This window comes from Chenopodium album, chromosome 2, assembly GCF_948465745.1.
Source record: "Chenopodium album chromosome 2, dcCheAlbu1.1, whole genome shotgun sequence".
Taxonomy (NCBI): domain Eukaryota; kingdom Viridiplantae; phylum Streptophyta; class Magnoliopsida; order Caryophyllales; family Amaranthaceae; genus Chenopodium; species Chenopodium album.
Genome location: NC_137835.1, coordinates 13876688 through 13897802, shown reverse-complemented (window position 1 = coordinate 13897802; position 21115 = coordinate 13876688). Strand labels below are relative to the sequence as shown.

Genomic DNA, 21115 nt, shown 5'->3' with positions numbered 1-21115 from the left:
TACAAAATACACACGTTAGTAACTTCAAGGAAAATAATAAACAAACAATTAAATTAAATAATTGAAATAGAGATTTGGGACCAAACCCTCAGAAATTAAAACCTTTCACGTCTAGGGCGAAGGCAACTTCGAACATGGCTAGGTGTTTCTAGATCTTGTGAATGCGGAATTTTGTATGTAAAAGCAAAGTAAGAAAGAATTGAATGTTTTAAAAGAGATGAATGATGGATGTAGATAATGACAATTGATTGTAGGTGAATAACTTGCGAATGAAGAGCATTGATGAATGAAAATGGAGCTTTTAATACGATATTTATAGAGAAAATCAGCCAAAAAAGATAAATTAAACAAAACAGAGTCTGACGCTCAGGATACAAAGCTGGCGCCAACCCTGGCTAGCTGGCGCCAGGCACCAGCACTAGCGCCAGGCACCAGGCCTGGTTCCAGGCGCCAAGGCCTGGGGTTGGACGCCAAGATTTATTTTAACGCGTTTTTCGAAAATCCGATAAGTTTACCGTACTGGAGGATAAAATAATATAATTTCTTCGAAAATGCTATTTGATTTTGATTAAAACTCCGAAAAGTCAACTTATCAATGCTAATTGAATTAGGAATGAAAAGAACCTTCTAGAAGATTCTAGAAGACTAAAACCATTCCTAATTGCATTAGGAATGATAAATCATATTAGGCCCTCCCTTAGATCATTGGGCCGCATATAAAGCTCAAACCGGGCCCAGTTTAGTAAATTGGCCATAACTTCCTCAATATTCATCGGAATTGGGCCTATAATATATCGTTGGAAAGGTCTTTGCAAGCCCCATCCAACTACACCACTATTAGACCCATATCATGGACCAACCAAACTGTATTGGCTGTTTTCTTAAAATAAAGTTTTCAAAAACAGAGAGAAGAGAAAAGAAATAAAAACTTTCCGCAACACTAGACCTTTCCACACTTTCGTTTCATTCGATTATAATTCGACGTGAAAGGTACTCATCACTGGGTTTGGTTTTTGGGGAGACACAAATGGGTGTCTACAGAGTCCATCCTTTGTGTTTTTATGCAACAGTGAAAGTATGAAGTCCCTCTTCCTGTATGAAAAACCACCCAAATTCAGTTTAATGGTCCATATGATGAAGGGGCTCCAATGAATTTCATTTCACACATTAGTTTTGCTCCAACAATCTCTTTTGTGAGATTGTTGTTGAGGTAACAATGTTGTGAAGTGTAGTATTCAATAACATTTAACACCTTCTGATGGACTAGTTTGTTCACACCCAACATAACTTTTCCTTTTCATTACATTCATAAGGTGATTACAAAAGTTCATGCACATCATCAAAATACTTTACATTTGACTGCCTAACATGTTAGCTCAATTTAAATCAACAAAATACATCTAACCACCTATTCATAAAGATAAACAACATAAAAAAAAAGAAAAAAAAAAGAGTTAGGTGGTTATGTGTGGCAGTCCATGTTGTTCTTATGCATATGCATGCTGTCCTCATTGGGGTCCCCTAATCTGCATCAACTGCCATATCCTCTGCTGCTTCTTGAGTCCCTTGAGTTGTTGGCCTAAACATTGTGTTTAGGTACTCTACACTGCCCAACACTATGTCCTTCTGTATCTCTACTTTGTCTGGCAAAATACCCAAATTTTCCAACTTCTTTTTGTTCATGTGAGGAATTTTGTACTTGTTCCCCCTGAAGGAATTGTGTCTTCGATAAGTGCAATTACTAGATATATCAAGGATTACTATTATGGAGATAATAAGTTCGTTCTTTTGGGTCGTCATTATCTGTTGCTAGACTATGATCAATGATCTTTGGGCTAGTCAAATAGTCCAAAGCCTACTAGAATGGATCCTATGAGGTCACACAACAAGGGTATTGGGTTAAGCAAGTAAGAGGCCCATTAATGGTCCTCATGAGCAACTAACTAATCATGAAATGGATTGGGCTAGCATAGTTAGATGAGAATTAGGTTTTGGGCTTTTGACATGGGCTCTTATTTAGAGATGAGATCTATAAATAAGATCTATGCCTAGGGTTGCTTGTAAGCAGTCATAATTCACACACAGTGTATTTTGACATCAAGGAAACCAATCCCAAAGACCCTAATTCCTCTCTCTAACTCACGGCTTTCTCTCTCCTCCCCTCGTCCGTACGGCCGACCACCTTGGTGGCGCGTGTGGTGGTTCGTGGTGGTTCATGGTGGTTCGTTGCTCGCACTTCTCCATAGAAGGTCAATTGAAGGGTTCAATTGCAACTAACTAGCATTAGTGGAGGTCTTAATCTGTGCCCGTGGACCAAGTAGAGGAATCACGCTTGAGGTTCTTTATCTCCCAATGTTCTTGTTCGATCGCACGTGGAATCACGCTTCAAAGGTACGATTATATGTTCTTTATGTGTTATGCATTAGATCTTGGGATTAGGTACTGTATGAATATGATTCATGATTATTTCCGCTGCGTAGTACCTATAATTCCCTTCAGTGGTATCAGTTAGCCTATTGCATTTACGCATATTGACTATAATTCTTTGATAGTCCACAATTTTAATTCAATTAGGAGGGAGAATAATTAATTATGGTTCAATCTTTATATTAAATGGAGATTTAATTTTTGGGATATGATTAAATATGATTTAATTGCTCAATTGTTCTAGCAAAATCTGATTTTAGCCCTATTTTTTCGAAAATTTTAATTGAAATAAAGCCCTAAATTTTTATTTTTGTGCTTAGTTTTGATGATTTTCGAATAATTTATGCTTCATAATTTTAATTAGATTGATTTGATACATAAAATATGATTTTTTTTTTATATATATATAATCAATATTTTAATTTAAGAGTTAGATTAAAATTGAATTAATTTTGTGAAGAACCCTAGATTTGAAATTAAATTGTGAATTTGATTTCAAAATTAAATTAGGCATAAATGTTATGTTTTAATTCAATAGACCTAATTTAATTTAATTTTGCAAAAGTTGTTTAATTAAATTAAACTCTCAAAAACAAAAACAAAAAAAAAAAAGGGGGAAAAGTTTTGTTGTTGGGAGGGGGCAGCCGTGGCTGGGTGGTTGAACCACCGTTAGGTGCCCACGGCGGCTGCCCAGGTGATCGAAGAGAAGGGAAGGAGGGCGCAGGCTGGAGGACAGGTGGCGGCGGCGAGTCACAGCTACGAGCGGTAACAGGAAGTGCAACAGTTGCACTGCCGCTAGCTGCTGCCGGCGACTTGCTGCAGCCAACAGGCGCAGGTGGCTGGGCTCCGGCTTAGCTGCGACGCGCAAACAATTCTTAGGTTGTAGCGCCGGCGTCCTGCTGGAACAGTTCCAGTCAGGTTGCTAGTTGCGCCGTGGTGTATTCCTGGCTGTGGTTGGGAATGCGTAGTGCCGTGGCTGGGGTTTTCTCCTGGCTGCGGTTGCGGGTTTGCGAGAAGCAGCTGCTTCGTTGGTTGGGGATTTCTCCCTGGCTGACGTGGCAGCAGCAATATTAAAAAAAAAATTATTATTAAATTATTTTGTTTTAAATATATTTTCAAGATAAAATCTGATTTTATTTTGAGATAATATCAAATTTCAAAAGTTGTTTTTGATAATTATCCTTAATTAAAGTTGTTAATTTTGGATAGAGTTTGTTAGAATATTTTGAGCATATTCCAAAAAGATAAAGATTGATTTAAATAATGTGATTATCCCATAATTAATTTTGGATATAATTGATTTAAAATTTTGTGATTGGCTAGTAATTAGGATAGAATTTCCTAACTTTGTTAGGATAATCTTTGAGGATAAATATGATTTATCTTTTAAGATTAAAATAAGATTTGATTCTATCTCATGACTAATTTAAAATATATGATATTTTATTGATGGTCATGAATAATATATGATATTATCTAATTGCATTAATTAAAATATGAGATATTTAGATGTCATGTTTCCTTAATTATGATCATTCGATGTTGTAGTTTAGGAAAGAATGATGAGTGATTTACTATGTGGCACTTTATAATATATGATATTATTTACTGCTATATAATGACTAGTATGGCCCAGTAGATTGCTAAATACGATCTGCGCATCGTGATGTATTTTTGTAATCTAAGTACGGTCTACGTACCGGTAAAGTATTTTGTTATTTTATTTTATTTTATTTAAGTAGTAGATAGAATAGAATAGTATTACAGGTTGCAGTTAATCCAAGAAACCCGTGAAGTAAAGGCCCAAAGGAGCAAGGTGGATAAGATCCATGAAGGTTCAAGTGGGAGCTTTTGCTTTATTAATTTTCTTAGGATTAGGGGCCATGCTATGTCTTGTTTATGCATTCAGTTTATTATGCATGTTAGATTTTATTGATGTTTTGTGATGATGCGCTAGAGTTCACTATTTAATCACTACATAATAAATCTAGGTCCCAGTAATATTGAGGTAGCTTTTCCAATAAAAAACCCGATGAAACCTTCGATATTTATGATGGGTCATGCTAAAGCTGGGTGTCATATTATATCTTAGGGGAGTGGGGGTAAAACAAATTTTACACTTTTGATTGGTTATACTCAACAAGGTTACCAAAAGAGTTTAGAACCTTGAAGCTAAGGGTAATAATTAAACATGTGATGGTTAATTTTTCAACCAAGAATTACAAAGAGTTGTAATCAGTAAAGAGTTTACTCACCTTGAAAATGTAATAGTTGATGGTAGGGCCAAAGTCCGGTCAATTATTGCACAAATAAAGGATCTTGGTATCATTCTATTCAATAGGGATCAATTAAAATTGAATAAATGTTTTAAAGTTACCAATTTAATTCGCTTATGGCACTTTAAATTTTTATTAAACATAATTGAATTTTGCGTTTACTTATAAGTAACATGTCGTTCTAATTTTATTATTATATAATTTCCTCGATTGAAAATAAAGTTGAGAAACGTTCTCAAAAGGTTAAAAGATAATCCATAAACCTATATTCCAATTTTGCTAAGATGGTTCTAAAAGGCAAGTTTTAGAAATCCATGTCACATGTCTAAGGTTGGTTTTATTCAAAATGTTTGAGTAAAATGCCAACACATCTTCATTTTGAAAAGTGTCTCAAGGGATATAATGAGATGGGAGGTACAAACCCTCTAAAAGACAAGTATAAAAGTCCAATAAAATCTCTTATCTTCAATATGATTGAATATAAGAAAGTGATTGGAAATCTCTATGATCAAAAGTTGATCAAATGACGCTATTCTTCATCCACTTTATATAAGAGTTAAATAGTTGATTAAACTCTAATATGAATGATGATTAAATAGACTTAGCGAAATCATGAAATGTGCTTAAAGTAGTTAAGCAAAGCATCATTTTGAACCTAAGAGAAGTGTTCTAAGCGGCTCAAATGGAAAAGGTTTAGGAATATATGAGGATTGCATTAAGAAGTTATGGGCCAAGAAATGCAAACAAGTTGCTACTTCTCAAACCTAGAACTACTTATATGCTAAAAGTTGTTATGAACAACAAATGTTTCAAATTAAATGGACCAATTCCAATTGATTAGAAACTACCTTATATAGTTGGAAGGTAAAAGAATGGAAATGTTCCAATTTAAGAAGTATATTATAGAAATTGATTTAGCACATTGCTACTACTTCTTGGACATATGATGTCTTGTTTAGTTCTCTCTCATTGAGAATGAGGTTGAACTAAATGAAGAAGTATGGCTAAAGGAGAAATAAATCTACAAGTTTAGAAGCAAATGTTGCTACTTCACATATAGAATCTACAAGTTTGGAAGCAAAAGTTGCAACTTTACAAGTAGAACCTATATTTCACCTTACCTTGTTATTGGCTAGAAATAAATAAATGTTATTCATTCTTGCCATTATCAAAGCACCATTCAATGTTAGCAATGACTAAGCATCGAAGATTCAAAAATGTGGAATAAATGTTATTCTATGCTTCATTGAGTCATAATGTGTTTTGAGATTGCTAAATAGGTTCAAAGTTCTATATGATAGAAATAATTAAACCATTTCTATATATGAATTGTCTCTAAAATGTCTTAAATTCGAATGAAAATGAACATTGCATGCGGAAGATCCAAAGGGATGGACTTTCAATATCATTGGATTATGAATCCATTGATATATGTAAATATCATTCTAATTTGAAATTATTGACAAAGTCACCATTTAGAGAAATGATGATGAGAACTCAAGGTTGAATACATATCGATGTAAGAAAACCAAAGGTTCAAAGGCTAGAGATGGACAATGAAACTTCATTTGTGATATGATCACATGTGCTTAGTTGAAGCATAAGTATGAAAATTTTGAAAATGTTCAAAAGGTTCAGTATGAAGTTCAGTATCAACTTGACAAGATAATGATTATTGCATTACAATATGATTGTAATTGTGAAAATTTAAGTCAATACATATACTTGGAAACACATTCAAAGTATTGCGATATGATCGTAATAATGAGAATTTAAGCCAAGACCTTGATGAACATCCAAGAGTTGTGAAATCGTTTTACGACAAACTCCGAAAGAAAACCTTGTGAAGTGTTTATGAAGGGAGCTATCAATCTATATAAGATATATTTTGATAATGGATGTAAATTACCTATCTTCCAACCATTGTTCAATGGATATACTTTTAAGATAAGCTACAAAACTAAACAAAGAAACATAGGTCAAATCAAAATGTAGCAAAGGTTTCATATGTGATATGGATAAGAAGAGTTCTTATAAAGTCTTTCTACAAAGCAAGGAATAAAAGTTGTATTAAATCGTTTAATGCACGATCAATTCCTATACAGAGCACGGGGTACTACTACACAAATCATACTTAGCACAAAATGTTTGTTGCTCAAGAAGGTGCCCTTATGGAAATTGTTCCAAAAAATCAAGTGGGAGTAGTATAAATCTCGAAAGAGTTTGAGAAAAGCAACAAACAAACATGGCTCAAACCATGATTGGTTCACCCTATGCTAAAAAGTGCCTCCTCAAAAAGGCAAGTGGGAGTATAAGAATCTCGAAAAGTTCGAGAGCCTTGAAAGAGTTCAAGAAAAGCTAATTCGAAATTCTTGAAGAAATTTGAGAAGTAATCGAATCAAAGCAACAATATGAGCATGATTCACCTCATGTTACAAGTGACAACGCATGGTCTCATTAAGTGTAATGGGAATAATAACCATGTGTCGAAGGTAGTACATTCCAAGTGCACATCCTCAATTGTCGTTTCTCAGTGAAAACTAAACAAAGTTGTTGTATGAGTTTCAATTGTTGCATAAAAACCCACAATGATGACTAGCATATGTAAAACTTAGCCAAAGAAATATGATTTCATATTGACTAAGAGTTCTAAAATATTCATTTTGGAACATGATGATTATGCAAGTAACAAAGATGATTTGACAAGTTATAACTCCAAGTGGTTTAAAAACCAGGAAATCTGAAATAGATTTTAAATCTGTAAGCAAGTGTATGACACTTGAATAATTTGCCTAATTGGATGAGACCCATTATAAGCAAAACAGACAAGAAAGAAAAATGTTTTCTAACTAAAGCAAAGACTTATTAAAGGATTCAACTAATTCATAGTATAACTATGACTACGATGAAAACTTTATATTAGTCATGTTGCAAAGATCTATTAAAGATATTTTAGTGATTACTACCTTATAAGATATGGTAGATGGACTTCAAAACACTTTATTGAAATTGTTCATGAAAGAAGATTTGTATATGATACAATCAAAAGTTTGAAGATCCAATAATCCTAGGGATGCATAGCATCATGGAGTTAGTGTTCTTAATTTTGAGTTAATCAAATTGTTTGATGTTCTCGTAAAATGAAGAAAAGGTCTTGTGTGTACAAGATGTTTAGTGGGAGCTATGAAGTCTTCTTGGTCTAGTATAAAGAGAAAATTATTCATTGCTTGAAGAGTCAAGTGGTGGGTAGTGCATTTTGTATGAAAAACCTTGAAGAGAATGATGAGTACATTTGGGATTCAAAATCTATAGAGATAGGTTTTTATTGATGTTTGATTTTGGTTAAGAAACTTATATTGATAAGATTCTTATAAGGTTCAACATTATATTGAAAGGAGTTTCAATCCCATGTAACATGGCACAATGCTTATGATTCAATACTTTGAGAAAGGTTGATGAAATTAAGGTCTTGAGTGATGATCCTTATGCAGTTTGCAAAGGATGCATCATGCATGTCATGGACTATACTCGTCTATTTGATTCACATGTTTTTAAGAACAAGTGATGATAGATTTCAATCAAAATCCAATATAACGTTGGAATACAAATTAGAAATTCCAAAGTTCCTTGCAAAAGGGCGAAGGAAAATTCTTAATGTATGGAGATGAATATGATTATAAAATTTAGAAATTGCAAAATTCGTGTTTATGAGAATGTCTCATGAACTCTACTTACTAAACCCCTTCCATTTCCAAAGCATGAGAAACATGCTAATGAAACTGGATTGAGGCAAATGATGTAATTAGAAGTTATATTTTTTTTTGGAGAAAAACAAGTTACATATGTAATACATTCATTTGCAGAATTATGTTTATCAATTGAAACAAAGTTTCAATCTTATTTAATCGTGGTTTCAAGATTAAATAAAATGTCCAAAATAATTATGGATTGATGGGCTCATCAGGTTAATTTATTTAAATAACCTGGTGAATGAAACCCCACAGGTGAACTAAATTCATACATTATTTAAGTTCCTAGTTCGGAATCATTAAAGTGGACATAAATGATTTCATAAATTGGACTAGCATGTAAGATTGATTGGATAGCGCAGTTTCATGGGCTATAGGAGCGTAGTGAAGCTCGGTCAATCACATGGGTATGCATGAATGATGCATGATCGAACTATAGACCTACTTTGAAGTTCAAGTATAGAACTTCCGGATATATTAGTGGATTCCTTTGACATGAGTGGAACATTGATTTCATTCAATGATTGATGTAACTGTGTACATTCAAACGTCTTCCCGTAACTGGAGATTATAAAGGGTGTTTCCTGGTTACCTCATGATTTGAGTGGGAGCCTTGGTTGCCACAAGATTGGATAGAGTCTACCTATTTAATTAGGAATGTATCTTGGCCTCTTGAAGAGGGAGAATTCAAAAAATGCATGGCCGTGCTCAAATGGATTACATAGTAACCATTTGTTTTGTAATTCTCACTCAGTTTTCAAGAAAAGATTTGTAGACTAATATGATCACGAAATGAAATGCAATCATATTATCAAATCGACACACATTGACTTAAGGAATTTTAATATTGCGCACTTGTCTCAGACAAGTGGGAGATTGAAGGAATTGTGTCTTCGATAAGTGCAATTACTAGATATATCAAGGATCACTATTATGGAGATAATAAGTTCGTTCTTTTGGGTCATCATTATCTGTTGCTAGACTATTATCAATGATCTTTGGGCTAGTCAAATAGTCCAAAGCCTACTAGAATGGATCCTATGAGGTCACACAACAAGGGTATTGGGTTAAGCAAGTAAGAGGCCCATTAATGGGCCTCATGAGCAACTAACTAATCATGAAATAGATTAGGCTAGCATAGTTAGATGAGAATTAGGTTTTGGGATTTTGACATGGGCTCTTATTTAGAGATGAGATCTATAAATAAGATCCATGCCTAGGGTTGCTTGTAAGCAGTTATAATTCACACACAGTGTATTTTGACATCAAGGAAACCAATCCCAAAGACCCTAATTCCTCTCTCTAACTCACGGCTTTCTCTCTCCTCCCCTCGTCCGTACGGCCGACCACCTTGGTGGCGCGTGTGGTGGTTCGTTGCTCGCACTTCTCCATAGAAGGTCAATTGAAGGGTTCAATTGAAACTAACTAGCATTAGTGGAGGTCTTAATCTGTGCCCGTGGACCAAGTAGAGGAATCACGCTTGAGGTTCTTTATCTCCCAATGTTCTTGTTCGATCGCACGTGGAATCACGCTTCAAAGGTACGATAATATGTTCTTTATGTGTTATGCATTAGATCTTGGGATTAGGTACTGTATGAATATGATTCATGATTATTTCCGCTGCGTAGTACCAATAATTCCCTTCACCCCCCTCCGCCTGCAGTATCTTGATCATGCACTTTTGCAAAGTAATTCAAATGCACTTATTCACCTCAAGTTGGAATGCTTGAAAAGACTCAATGACCTTCTCTATTAGCTCATTTAGGTTGCTAGGAAATGATTGATATTGTAGTGACTAAATAGAGCTGAATAATCCTAAGTGTAGCACATTCAAATCTGGTGACTGTGGTGGTTGGAACACTAGTTGAATGTTGAATCCATTTGCTGTTGTTGCTGCAATGAATTCTTCATCTCTTGGGATTTGGTGTGGTCTTGCATTGTCCCACTGTATTGTAACATTTTTTGGTAGACTTTCTGGCCATTTTGAGATAATTGATGGTATGTGTTGTGCTTAACTTGAATTTTTTCAGTTCAGGGTTGATGAAACAATAAGACTGGCTGCTTTTTTTTTTTTTTTTTTTTTTGTGAAGAAGAAGCTGTCCTGTTGGGTTCTATGGATGATAGAGGTGTCAAGCCAATGAAGCCTCTGATCTATGAAGATGAGCAGCACTGACTATAGTTAGGGTAATTTTTTGGGTAATTAAATGTGTTTAGTGCTAACTTTTGGAAAACTTTGGTGTAAATTTGAACAATTTCATGGCTTGTACTTTTGGGAAAAACATTGAATGCTTGTGTATTATTTGAGGCTGCTTTTATATGCCTCATAAATGATGAATGATGAATGATGAATGATGAATGATGAAAGCTGTCTTTATTTTTTAAAAATCGGGTGGGAGATTTGAATCTCCAAAAAATTCAAAGTTTTTGAAATTTTGGTGAAAATTTAAGAGGGGAAACTCATTCCCTCCTTCTTTGACAGATTTCCCCACTAAATTGCAAGTGAGGGGGGGTCCTACATTCTCTCTCCTCAACTTTTAATCAATTCTCTAAACTTTCTCTAATCTTTGCCCCTTAAATTTTGCATCGTGAATCACAAACCCTCCCAAAGTTGCAGAAAACATTTAACGGAGGTAGTATTAATTATAGATAGATTATAGATGTAGGATCATTGACCCCTACTAATCTTACACAATCATGTACGATAATGTATGTTTCTGATTGATCTAGATTAGCAATGATCCGAGTGAAAAAAAGATCATCGATATGATCCTAATCGATCTGGTACAATCTTACACAATCTAATTGCTTGATCTCGCAACATTTCTATCTCATCTACAATTTTGCTTTCGATACTGATCATTTGTCTAAAAACGGATCGTAGGATCGTGTTCCTTCTACCAATTTAAGCATGTACTACCGAACGCTGAATAATATAAAAGTAGTCTTAAAATACTCTAATCAAGTTCGGTTTATTAGACTAGAACAAATAGCATTAAGTTACATATTATTGATTCACAATGTACTTTTTCTGACAATATATCTTCACAAATGTAAGTTCAATTATGATCTTATGTACATACACAGATACACATAGACTAATTGTTGCCCTTGATGTTTTGATGATAACACAAGACAAATGAAAGGACTAATGCCTTGATAAGTTTTGTAGAATGCTCATGTTAAGTTGCAGGATTACCTCAAGGCAAAGGAACAAGAGCTAAAAGATTAAAAGACCTATTGCAGTGTTCCTGTGAAGGAACTGAAGCTTCGGAGCAGAAGCTAAGGAAAGAAGACTCGGAGCAGAGACTTCTTAGAGAAATTTAAGTCTAAAATATTTTTCATGTTTTAGGATTTATGTAAGTGAGATTAATTGGAGTTGATGATAAGTAGAATGCGATTTGAATTTGTCAATTAGATAGAATTTCTTTGAATGCTAAAATATAGGAAATATTGTTTTTGAAAATATCTTTTCTGGTCTTATCTTTAATTAATATCTTTTTCAGAAAAATATCTGAAAAGTTTAGAAAAACTAACTTCCTAAATTTACGCCAATACCTATTGATTTAGTCTTCACCACCAACATAAAAACTGCTTCTAAGAGGTTCAACGTGCCCTGGTTTTTAGGACATGTTTGAAGCTCTGGTAGTGGTGGAAAGTAGTGCCGTTGAGATGCAGTAGTAGTGGCGTGAGTAGTGGAAGTTGTGGCGTTTTAATCAAGCAATGTTTTTCTATAAATATTGAAGTTGTTCTCTGGAAAACTTCACCTTGCTTAATCATATCTTTCTATCTTTCTTGTATCCTAAAAGAGTCAAGAGTCGCATTCTACTTAAGAGTTAACTTTCTTAATTTCTTTCACTAGAGTATTGTTCATTTGAGTTGTAGTTGAGGTATTGGGAGTTTGAGTGAACTCTAAGAGAAGTCAGTAGAGAAAGAGAGAGAACAGAATAGAGAAGAGAAGAGTGGCAAGTAGTGGGACTTGCTGCTGGGAACTTCAAGTTTGTAGAGGAACTTGAAGTTAGATCCTTTAGCTTGTAATAGGTTGTTTGCCCGATTATAGTGAAGAATCTTATCAAAAGTCCCAAGTGGTCATGGTTTTTCCTCTTGTTAGGGCCAAGAGGTTTTCCACGTAAAATCTCTCTGTGTTTCTTTAAAGTTCCTTTAGATTAGTTTTATCAATTCCGCAAAAAGTTAGCTAAATTCTCCCAAACTACAAGTCACCTCCCTTCTTGTAGTATTCCTCTAAAGTAAAACTAACATTATCCAAACATCCACATACTTAGCAATTAGCATCAACTATAAGAGATCGACATGACACATAAGCGATTTGACCTATCAGAGTTACCTTAACTCTAAAACATCTAACACAGAGTACTAAATACTCAATATACTTCATGTTATATGCTTCCAAACATAGAATTACGTTACTTTATTAGAGCCCTAGAGTTTTACTTAAATCAAAAACCTTTTGCTTAGATTTTTCGCAAATCAAATCATCATTTGTCTCTCTTATTTATATATAATTATAATATTCCAAAAACAACAATATCATAAAATCGCATTATATCTTTCACTAAAGTTGTTTTCTTATAAACTAATACCTCAATGTGTCTGTAGTTGATATCAATAAACTATCTATTATATTGAATATAATCCTCCGTGGATCGAATTTGAGGCAATTGGTAAGTCAAGGGACATATTGTGGCTTGGAGTGGATCTAAAAAACAACCACAACTCAAAGGAAAGGACATGATTCAATCAAAGATAAATGTATAAAAACAAAATAAAAATGGGATATCAACATCCACAAAGAATAATTGAAACAAAAAGACAAAATCAACATTAAGAGACCTAATTTTGAGGTGTCGGATGCTGGAGTTCCATGCCCTATCGTTGGAACATGACCCCATTAGCTAATCCACTTAACCAATTAGATTGCATACATTTGGATTGAGGTTCAATCCATCAACCAATCAGATCAACAGGAGACCAACTAGTGGGTCCCAAAAAGCGTAAATCGTTGTCTTTTGAAAACTAACAAATTTAGTTTGGACCTACATTTATCAAATTAATCATGTAATACAGTAATTGGGATAAAGTTTAAATTTGTAAGTTGTTAATTTGTTATACATGCTAAATTATAAATTTATAAGTGATGGTGCCTAAAGTATATGGGATATTATTGGGATGTAACTAAATACTTTATCTATTGATTTTTAAATTGTACATAATTGGATTGTTTGAATGTTATGTTTATCCATGTACAACATTAAAGAAGTGTTCGGTAATAGAGTTTGAGTAGTTTTTAGGTAGCTTTTAGTGGTTTAACTTATTCAAAGTTCAAACCATTACTTAGTAAAAAATACGAATGTTTGACAAGATAGTGATAAAATTAGTATTTAGTGATTGGAGGAGCTTTTGTGAAATGTTGAGTCTTAATTTTTACGTAGACCTTTATTTTTGTAAAAATTCTGAAACAATGTTGCAAAATTAGGAAGATAAGAGTAAATTTTCTTAAACTCCAAATTAAATACTAATTCCCCCTTGCTATTAAAAAAGGGTGTAATCTTAAACTCGATAATTTGATGAGCATATTATCATACGCTATGGAGAAGATTCGACTCATGTGAGAGTTCATTTTTTTATTTAGGTTTTGCTCAATCATAACATTTCAAAATAAAATTTGATTTTTTGATTTTGAGTCTAATCCAATTCAAATTTCCATCAACTTTATACCAATCTAATCTATTTTAAAATTTAGATAATTCCAATATGATCAAATCCATTATATTAAAATTGAAATGTTTCCTAAAAAAAAAGAAGAAGAAGAAATGTCACTTCTACTTTATTTGTGCGGTGGAATGTGGACCTTATTTTCTAATAATAGAAGATTATATTGGACTTTAAAAACCTGAACTTGTAATAAAAGAACTGGTGGTAGCGTTTGTGGTAGCATTTAGCGTTTTAATTGGTCAAAACATTATTAGAAAAAAAATTGAGAGTGTTTGGTAAGGTAACGGTTCTAGTACTGGTAAGCGATAGAGATAGCTTTTTTCAAACGTAAAAATAGTACATAGTAGCGTTTGACAAATTTTTATTACTTTTTTAATCAATATTTGTATGAATTTTGATATATTTTAGGGCATGTTCTCACCGGATTATTTTCACTTCAGTTCATTTTAGTTCATTTCAATTTAGTTCAGTTAAACTCTAATAAGTTCAATTCAGTTCCTAATTTCCTTCTCTCATAAAATATTCATTTCAGTTCAGTTCAGTACAATTCAGTTTAGTTCAGTTCAGCTCTAATAAGCTTAATTTAGTCCAGTTCAGTTCAGCTCATTTCAGTCAATGAGAACATACCCTTAGTATTGCAACTGCTATTTTTACCAAGCACTCATACTATTAACTGTTACTTTGACGGCTAACTTCTACTAACTATTAATTGAAAGCTACTCATTACCTTAAGAACATAAAAAATACGTATAGTATTTTATGTTCCTTAATATAGAAATATGTGTTCTTTTAAGAATAGGATGTACATCATTCATTCACCAATGCATATATATGATCTTATTTGATTTGTATCTTACTTTATCAAATTCGCCTACATAATAGCTCATTATAGTTTTTACTAAGATACTTAAAATACCCTAAATTCTAATAATCTAAATTCCAAAAATATTTTGATGTGCCATCACAATTATTCACAGAGTTTTAAACCTTACCTTGTCCACAGAGTTAAAAGATTACGACTTTTCAATCCAAACAACTTATTTGATAAAAATGACACTGATTTTTGTAAAAGAAAAAAGAAAAAAAAAAATCAATAATAATTGCTCCATCACTTGTCCTCCCTTCAATATATACCAATCATAGCACACTCATTTATCGGTTGCTCCAACTCTGCTAGAAGAGGTACTACTACTGTTAGTCTGTTGTTCCAACAGACTGACTGAGTACATTCCTCTCTGTAACACTACAAGAATCCGCGCTTCTTACTCAAAACTCGATATCTTATTAACCATGAGTACCCATTGTAAGAAAACAGCAAATGCTGTTGGAGGAAAGACGGCACGGGCGTGCGAAAGCTGCCTTAAGAGGCGCGCTAGATGGTTCTGCGCCGCCGATGATGCTTTCCTTTGTCAGGCCTGCGAATCATCAGTCCATTCGGCTAATGAGCTCGCAAGCCGACATAATCGAGTCCGCCTCGAGTCTAAGCTAAACCCACAACCATCCCCTTCGTGGCACCAGGGGTTCACGAAGAAGGCGCGAACCCCTCGAGGTAACAACAATGCTAAAACCAACAAACCTTCTTATAATAACTACGAGATGCGTGTTGTGCCGGAGGTTTGTAATGAAGATGATGATGATGAAGGATCGATCGAAGAAGATCGAAATGAGGCGGTGTTTAGTGTTCCGAACTTGGAGGTTAATGATCCCTTTGAAATTAAGGAGTTCAAAAATAGTAACTACAACAACAAAAGTAGTGTTGTAGAAGGTGGTTTTGAAGAGGATGATTTCAACATCTCGTTGATTGGTTTTGAAGGAGATAATAACAATGAGTGGGAAAATTATTTACCGGCGGGTTTTTTACCCTCCGATAACGAGTTAGCGGAGTTTGCGGCGGATGTTGAGAGTTTGCTAGAGCACGAGGTGGCCGAGGAGGGCGGAAAAGGAGGCGATGAGGAGGCGGATGATGAGCTACAACTTTTATTCCCGGGTGTTAAAATTGAAGAAGAGGGGGATATTAGTGCTACTACTGATCATTGTTACTTTGATTGGTCAATTGATGTTGAAAGTGAAATGTTTAATTTTGACTTAAATCAAACTTATGGAAATAATAGTAATCATGATCAGTCTCAAGTTAGTGGTGTTGAAGAAGATGAGGAAGAGGATGGTAAGAAAGTGGTGGTGCCGAAGCACGAGGCGGCCGAGGTGGAGGAGGAAGAGGGAGGTAAAGATATGGAAGCTAATAATAAAAGGAGGAAAATACTATTGAGATTGAATTATGATGAGGTCATCAATGCATGGGCTAGCCAAGGTTGTTTATCACCATGGACCACCGGGCGGCGGCCGGAGTTTGAATTTGACCATCATGGTTGGCCCTATTGCATGGTAAGATTGCTACCTTGCCCTTGTTTGATCACTTCTTGTTATTGAGCATCATTTAGGTTTAACTATTTAAGATCTATTTTTGGAAGTTAACATATATTACCCTTTTGCCTATTTTTGGAAGTCTGTCTTTTGCCCTTTAGTTTGCCCTTTTATCTACATTTTTCAGGCTTATCAGTTTTCTAGTTTGTATGTCTAGTGCCAATGCATTTGAATTTGATTATTACTTCATTTCATTTTTAAATGAAACCATTTCGAAAGCTATCTCTAAGAGGCATTATGATTCAATTTTGAATATGTATGAAAAAAATAACAATCTTAGTCTTTTTTATTATTATTATTTTTTATTTTTTTAACAAGTCTTCATTGGATTCAATTTTTTAAATCTACATATTACATTTTTTACAATGTAAAGACACAATTAGAGTGATTTTCACAAGACTAATGCTCTACATATTTTGGGACAATTGTCTTGCTTTGACATTAATTTCATGATCTATATTTAAATAATAAATTTATAAATCTATCCGAAATATAAAGCTAGAAATTTTTTTCTAAAAAAATAAAAAAAATCAACATCGGTTTAATTTAGTTGATAGTATTTTGCAAAATCAATGGTTGAATGTTGAGCTAAATTACTAAGACTATTCATTGAGTAATCCAAATATCAAAATTCCTAACCCATGAGGTGAAATTTCACCCCTAAACTTCTACTTAACGAAAATATATTTTATTTTACAAAGCATGAAGTTTGATTTAATCAATATTCAACAAACTTGAATCTGCAATTTGATTTTGTCATTTTAATCAAACTTTTTCTTTCTCTTTTCATGTTGATTTTTATTAGACATATGTGAACTTCTTAAAAAGTTAAACACACTTTTTTTTTTCTTTTTTTTTTTTTTTTTAGAGAGCCACAAGGGCGGGGGTGAGAATCGATCCCAGAATCTCTGGAAATCAGGAGGGAAGCTCTAACCACTTGAGCTATCCCTCACTCTCTCAGTTAAACACACTTATGATTGTGTTTTGAATTCATTTAAGCCTTTTGTTTGTAGATTTGATAGCCCTAATAAACTGTTGGTATCTGTTTGAACTTTATTAAGGAACTAGTTCAATTATTTATACAGAACATATAATGTACTACTTATATAAGTATATTTTTAAATATTGTTATTTAACTGTATTAAGTAATTAATTATCTGGTTTCAAAAAAAAAAAGTAATTAATTATCTGGTTTCAAAAAAAAAAAAAGTAATTAATTATCTTTAGAGCTAACTATTTTTTCAGCCTATTTATTACAGGTATAATATACAATTGAAAGAGACTGTAGTAGTGTAGTGATAAGTACGAGTATTTAAATTTATTCTATGTGTATTTATGTTTTAAGTATGGAGTATATGTTTAATGTTTAGTAGCTTTTTTTTTTTTTTTTTTTTTTTTTTTTTTTTGCAATATAAACTTTTTCATGCCACATTTTAGGGTGACTCAATTCCATATTTTTGCAATATAAACTTTATCATGCCACATTTTAGGGTGACTCAATTCCACATCATTGCATTGAATACCTTGTAGATAATATACCAATAATACCATGACTCCATGAGCATGGACCATTCAATATCTTTAGTGATTTGTACATGTGGATATTGATGTGACCAAATAGCTTATGATAATCATACTTAAGACCTTAGCTTTGTTCTAGGAAGTAAGATACCCGTATAGCTTACGCTAAAATAATATAAGAACGTACAACCTTAATTATTATGTTCATTCAAATTTCGTTGTTACATTACTAATATTTTAATATTCACGGGATTACTTTTGGCAGGGAGGTATGTTCCCGACCGGAGTTCCACACCCTCAAGGAGAGGGATGGATGGGAATGAGAGGAAACGCGAATGGTGGGGACGAAGGGAGAGAAGCAAGAGTATCAAGATACAGAGAAAAGAGAAGGACAAGATTGTTTTCAAAGAAGATAAGATATGAAGTTAGGAAATTGAACGCTGAAAAGAGGCCTCGATTGAAAGGACGGTTTGTCAAGAGAACATCTCTTTCACAAGTAGTAGGAGTTGGTGTTGAACCCACTTTCCCTAATTATCACAATAAATAACAATTAGCATGTAAATTAGTCTTTGTTTAATTACTACTCCTATATATTATTGTCAAATAATCCTAAATTAATACCAAGTACTTAACAAGTTTATGAAATCTCGTGGGCATGTATGCGGTGATGCTAATGTAACGGCTCAATACTTTACTTAGTTGTAATAAAACCAATTACAATTATGGCATGAGTGCATAAGTTATTTGCTTTTAATGAACTTCATGGACATGAGTGTCCAAGGTCTTGTTTCAAAATATCGATTATTAGCTATACTCCATAATATACGAAGTATACCACGGATATACTTTAGTCATCTAATGATATTACTATGTACTCCCTCCGTTTTTAAATACTTGCATCACTTTTCTTTTCTGATTGTTTTTAAATACTTGCTAGTTGCTCCATTTCCTTTTTTTGAATTTTTTTTACAATATTTAATTCATTTCTCACACTTAGTGGACCCAACATAATACTCTCTCTCCTCTTATTCTTCAACTATTTTTGCTTTTTTATAATTTTTTATTTTCTCAAGTACCCCAATACCTCCATATTTTATTACTTTCTCCAATTTCTCCTAAAACTCCGCGCATGGAGAAATGGATCAAGTATTTAAAAACGGAGGGAGTACATTAGTACATTGCTCCGATCCAAAAAAATGTACATTAGTACATACTCTTTCTATCCCTTATCGTTTGCTCCAATTTCCTTTTTAGTCAGTTTCTTTAATTTTGCCTCATTTTATTTTTAGACATGGAACCACACATTTACTCTCACAACCACTGTATTAAACCCTACCACTTTTCTCTTTCATCATTCTTTTCCAACCAAAAATTAATAAAGCAACTTATCTCTATGGAGCAAAAAATAAGGGACGAAGGGCATGAAGCGAGTAGTCTTTTTTAATGGAGTGAATATTAGTTTTTGTATATGCAGCAGTGAACTTTAAGCATGCTTAATGTTAAAGATAGTCGAATTAGATGCTAGTTGTTGGCTTTTAATAATGCTAAGATAGCTATAAATCATTTTTCTATTTTTTCCCCCTTGAATTTTGAACATCAATAAGGTTAATTGGTTTTTATTTTGTTGGATAGTTGGTATTCAAACTTGATTTGATAGTAATAGTACGTTCTACCATAGTTTCCAGAGGCCTTCCTAAAGGAGGTTAGTTATGTACTTCATAATACATAACGAGGGGTATAGTCGTCCTTTCACATGTATTTTGAAAATTCCTAAGTAGCACCTCCGTTTTTCTTACTGTCATCCCGTTTTAGTACTTCAATTAAAAATAGTTTTATATTGTCTTTGGTAGAAGAGCCATATTCAATTTGTTTCTAAAGGGGAAGCTGTCTCTCTCCTCCCTTTCATTCTGAATTGTTGTTCTTTATTTTGTTCTTCGCTCTCTCCTCTTCGTTCCTTTCTTAATTATATTTCTCGACTGCTGAATTCCGGTGTGTCGGCGGTGAGGGTTCGTGGCTTCAAGTCTGGGCTCGAGTGGTGGGTAGCCGAAAACGCTTTGTTCTTCGCTCTCTCCTCTTCGTTCCTTTCTTAATTATATTTCGCGATTGCTGATTTCCGGTGTGTCGGCGGTGAGGGTTCGTGGCTTCAAGTCTGGGCTCGAGTGGTGGGTAGCCGAAAACGCGAAGTTTATCCCTTGGTTTCCTGGTTGGTGTTACTTGCTTTTGTCTGTTAATTTTGTTTCTTGAATTTGTGAATTGAGTGTTGTGTTTGCCCTATGTTGTTTCAAAATTGCTTTGTTGGTCTGAAGTAGGAGTTTTTGTTTGAAATACGGTTGTATTAGTGAACTTTTGATTAGGGTTTGTATTAGTGAACTTTTGATAAGGGTTTGGTTACTCATGTGTAATTGAAACTTGAATGAGTGTGGATTTTAATGTTTGAAAGGGCGTAATTAATGGATGCATGTGTTCTTGAACTATAATATGATATACAGTGATGGATACTTTAGTGTTTGCGTTATATTAATTGGCTGAATTTGAAATTAGAGGGAGAGAGTGTCTTCATGAGGATTTAGGGATAATTGTTTTTTTCTTATGAAGCTGTTAAATTAAATTAACTGTGAATGTAGGGGTTGTCTGAATTAGTTATTGGATGAATTATTAATCTTGGAGTTGGTGATTGTTGTTTTTGTTTGAATTAGTAATTGGATGAATTATTAATCTTGGAGTTGGTGATTGTTGTATTGAATATATTTTTTTTAATGTTTAATTGCGCTTTTTTGTTGTTGTCATAATAATTTATGGTTTTGTTGTGGTGGAATTGAATTTTGAATATTCTATAATGCATGTTGATTGCTGAATTAGGGTTTCCTAAGTGTGTGATTATTCAATTGAGCCTATTTTAATTGTTCTATTAGGGATTGGAGTTTTTGTGAATATTGAATTGAGCTGTTCTATAATGGTGGGAATAGGGATTAGTGTCTATGTGATTAGAAT

The 21115-nt window shown here is 33.6% G+C and overlaps 1 protein-coding gene and 1 long non-coding RNA gene across 3 annotated transcripts; both read left to right on the top strand.

Moving 5' to 3' along the window:
* The first annotated feature begins 15289 nt into the window (after window positions 1-15289).
* LOC145596576 (zinc finger protein CONSTANS-LIKE 16-like) lies at window positions 15290-18882 on the top strand. Of its 2 annotated transcripts, XM_081652773.1 has the most exons (3): window positions 15290-16564; window positions 17472-17563; window positions 18390-18513. In XM_081652773.1, the coding sequence occupies exons 1-3, from the start codon at window positions 15473-15475 to the stop codon at window positions 18445-18447; spliced, it is 1242 nt and encodes a 413-aa protein (XP_081508899.1). In that variant the 5' UTR covers window positions 15290-15472; the 3' UTR covers window positions 18448-18513. The 2 variants fall into 2 exon arrangements, with proteins under 2 accessions (XP_081508899.1, XP_081508892.1); XM_081652766.1 differs by lacking the exon at window positions 17472-17563 and having other exon boundaries at window positions 15315-16564; window positions 18390-18882.
* On the top strand, window positions 17572-17957 carry LOC145596590 (uncharacterized). Its single transcript, XR_014103267.1, has 2 exons — window positions 17572-17779; window positions 17814-17957. It is a non-coding gene; the product is annotated as an uncharacterized LOC145596590 (long non-coding RNA).
* Window positions 18883-21115: the final 2233 nt, after the last annotated feature.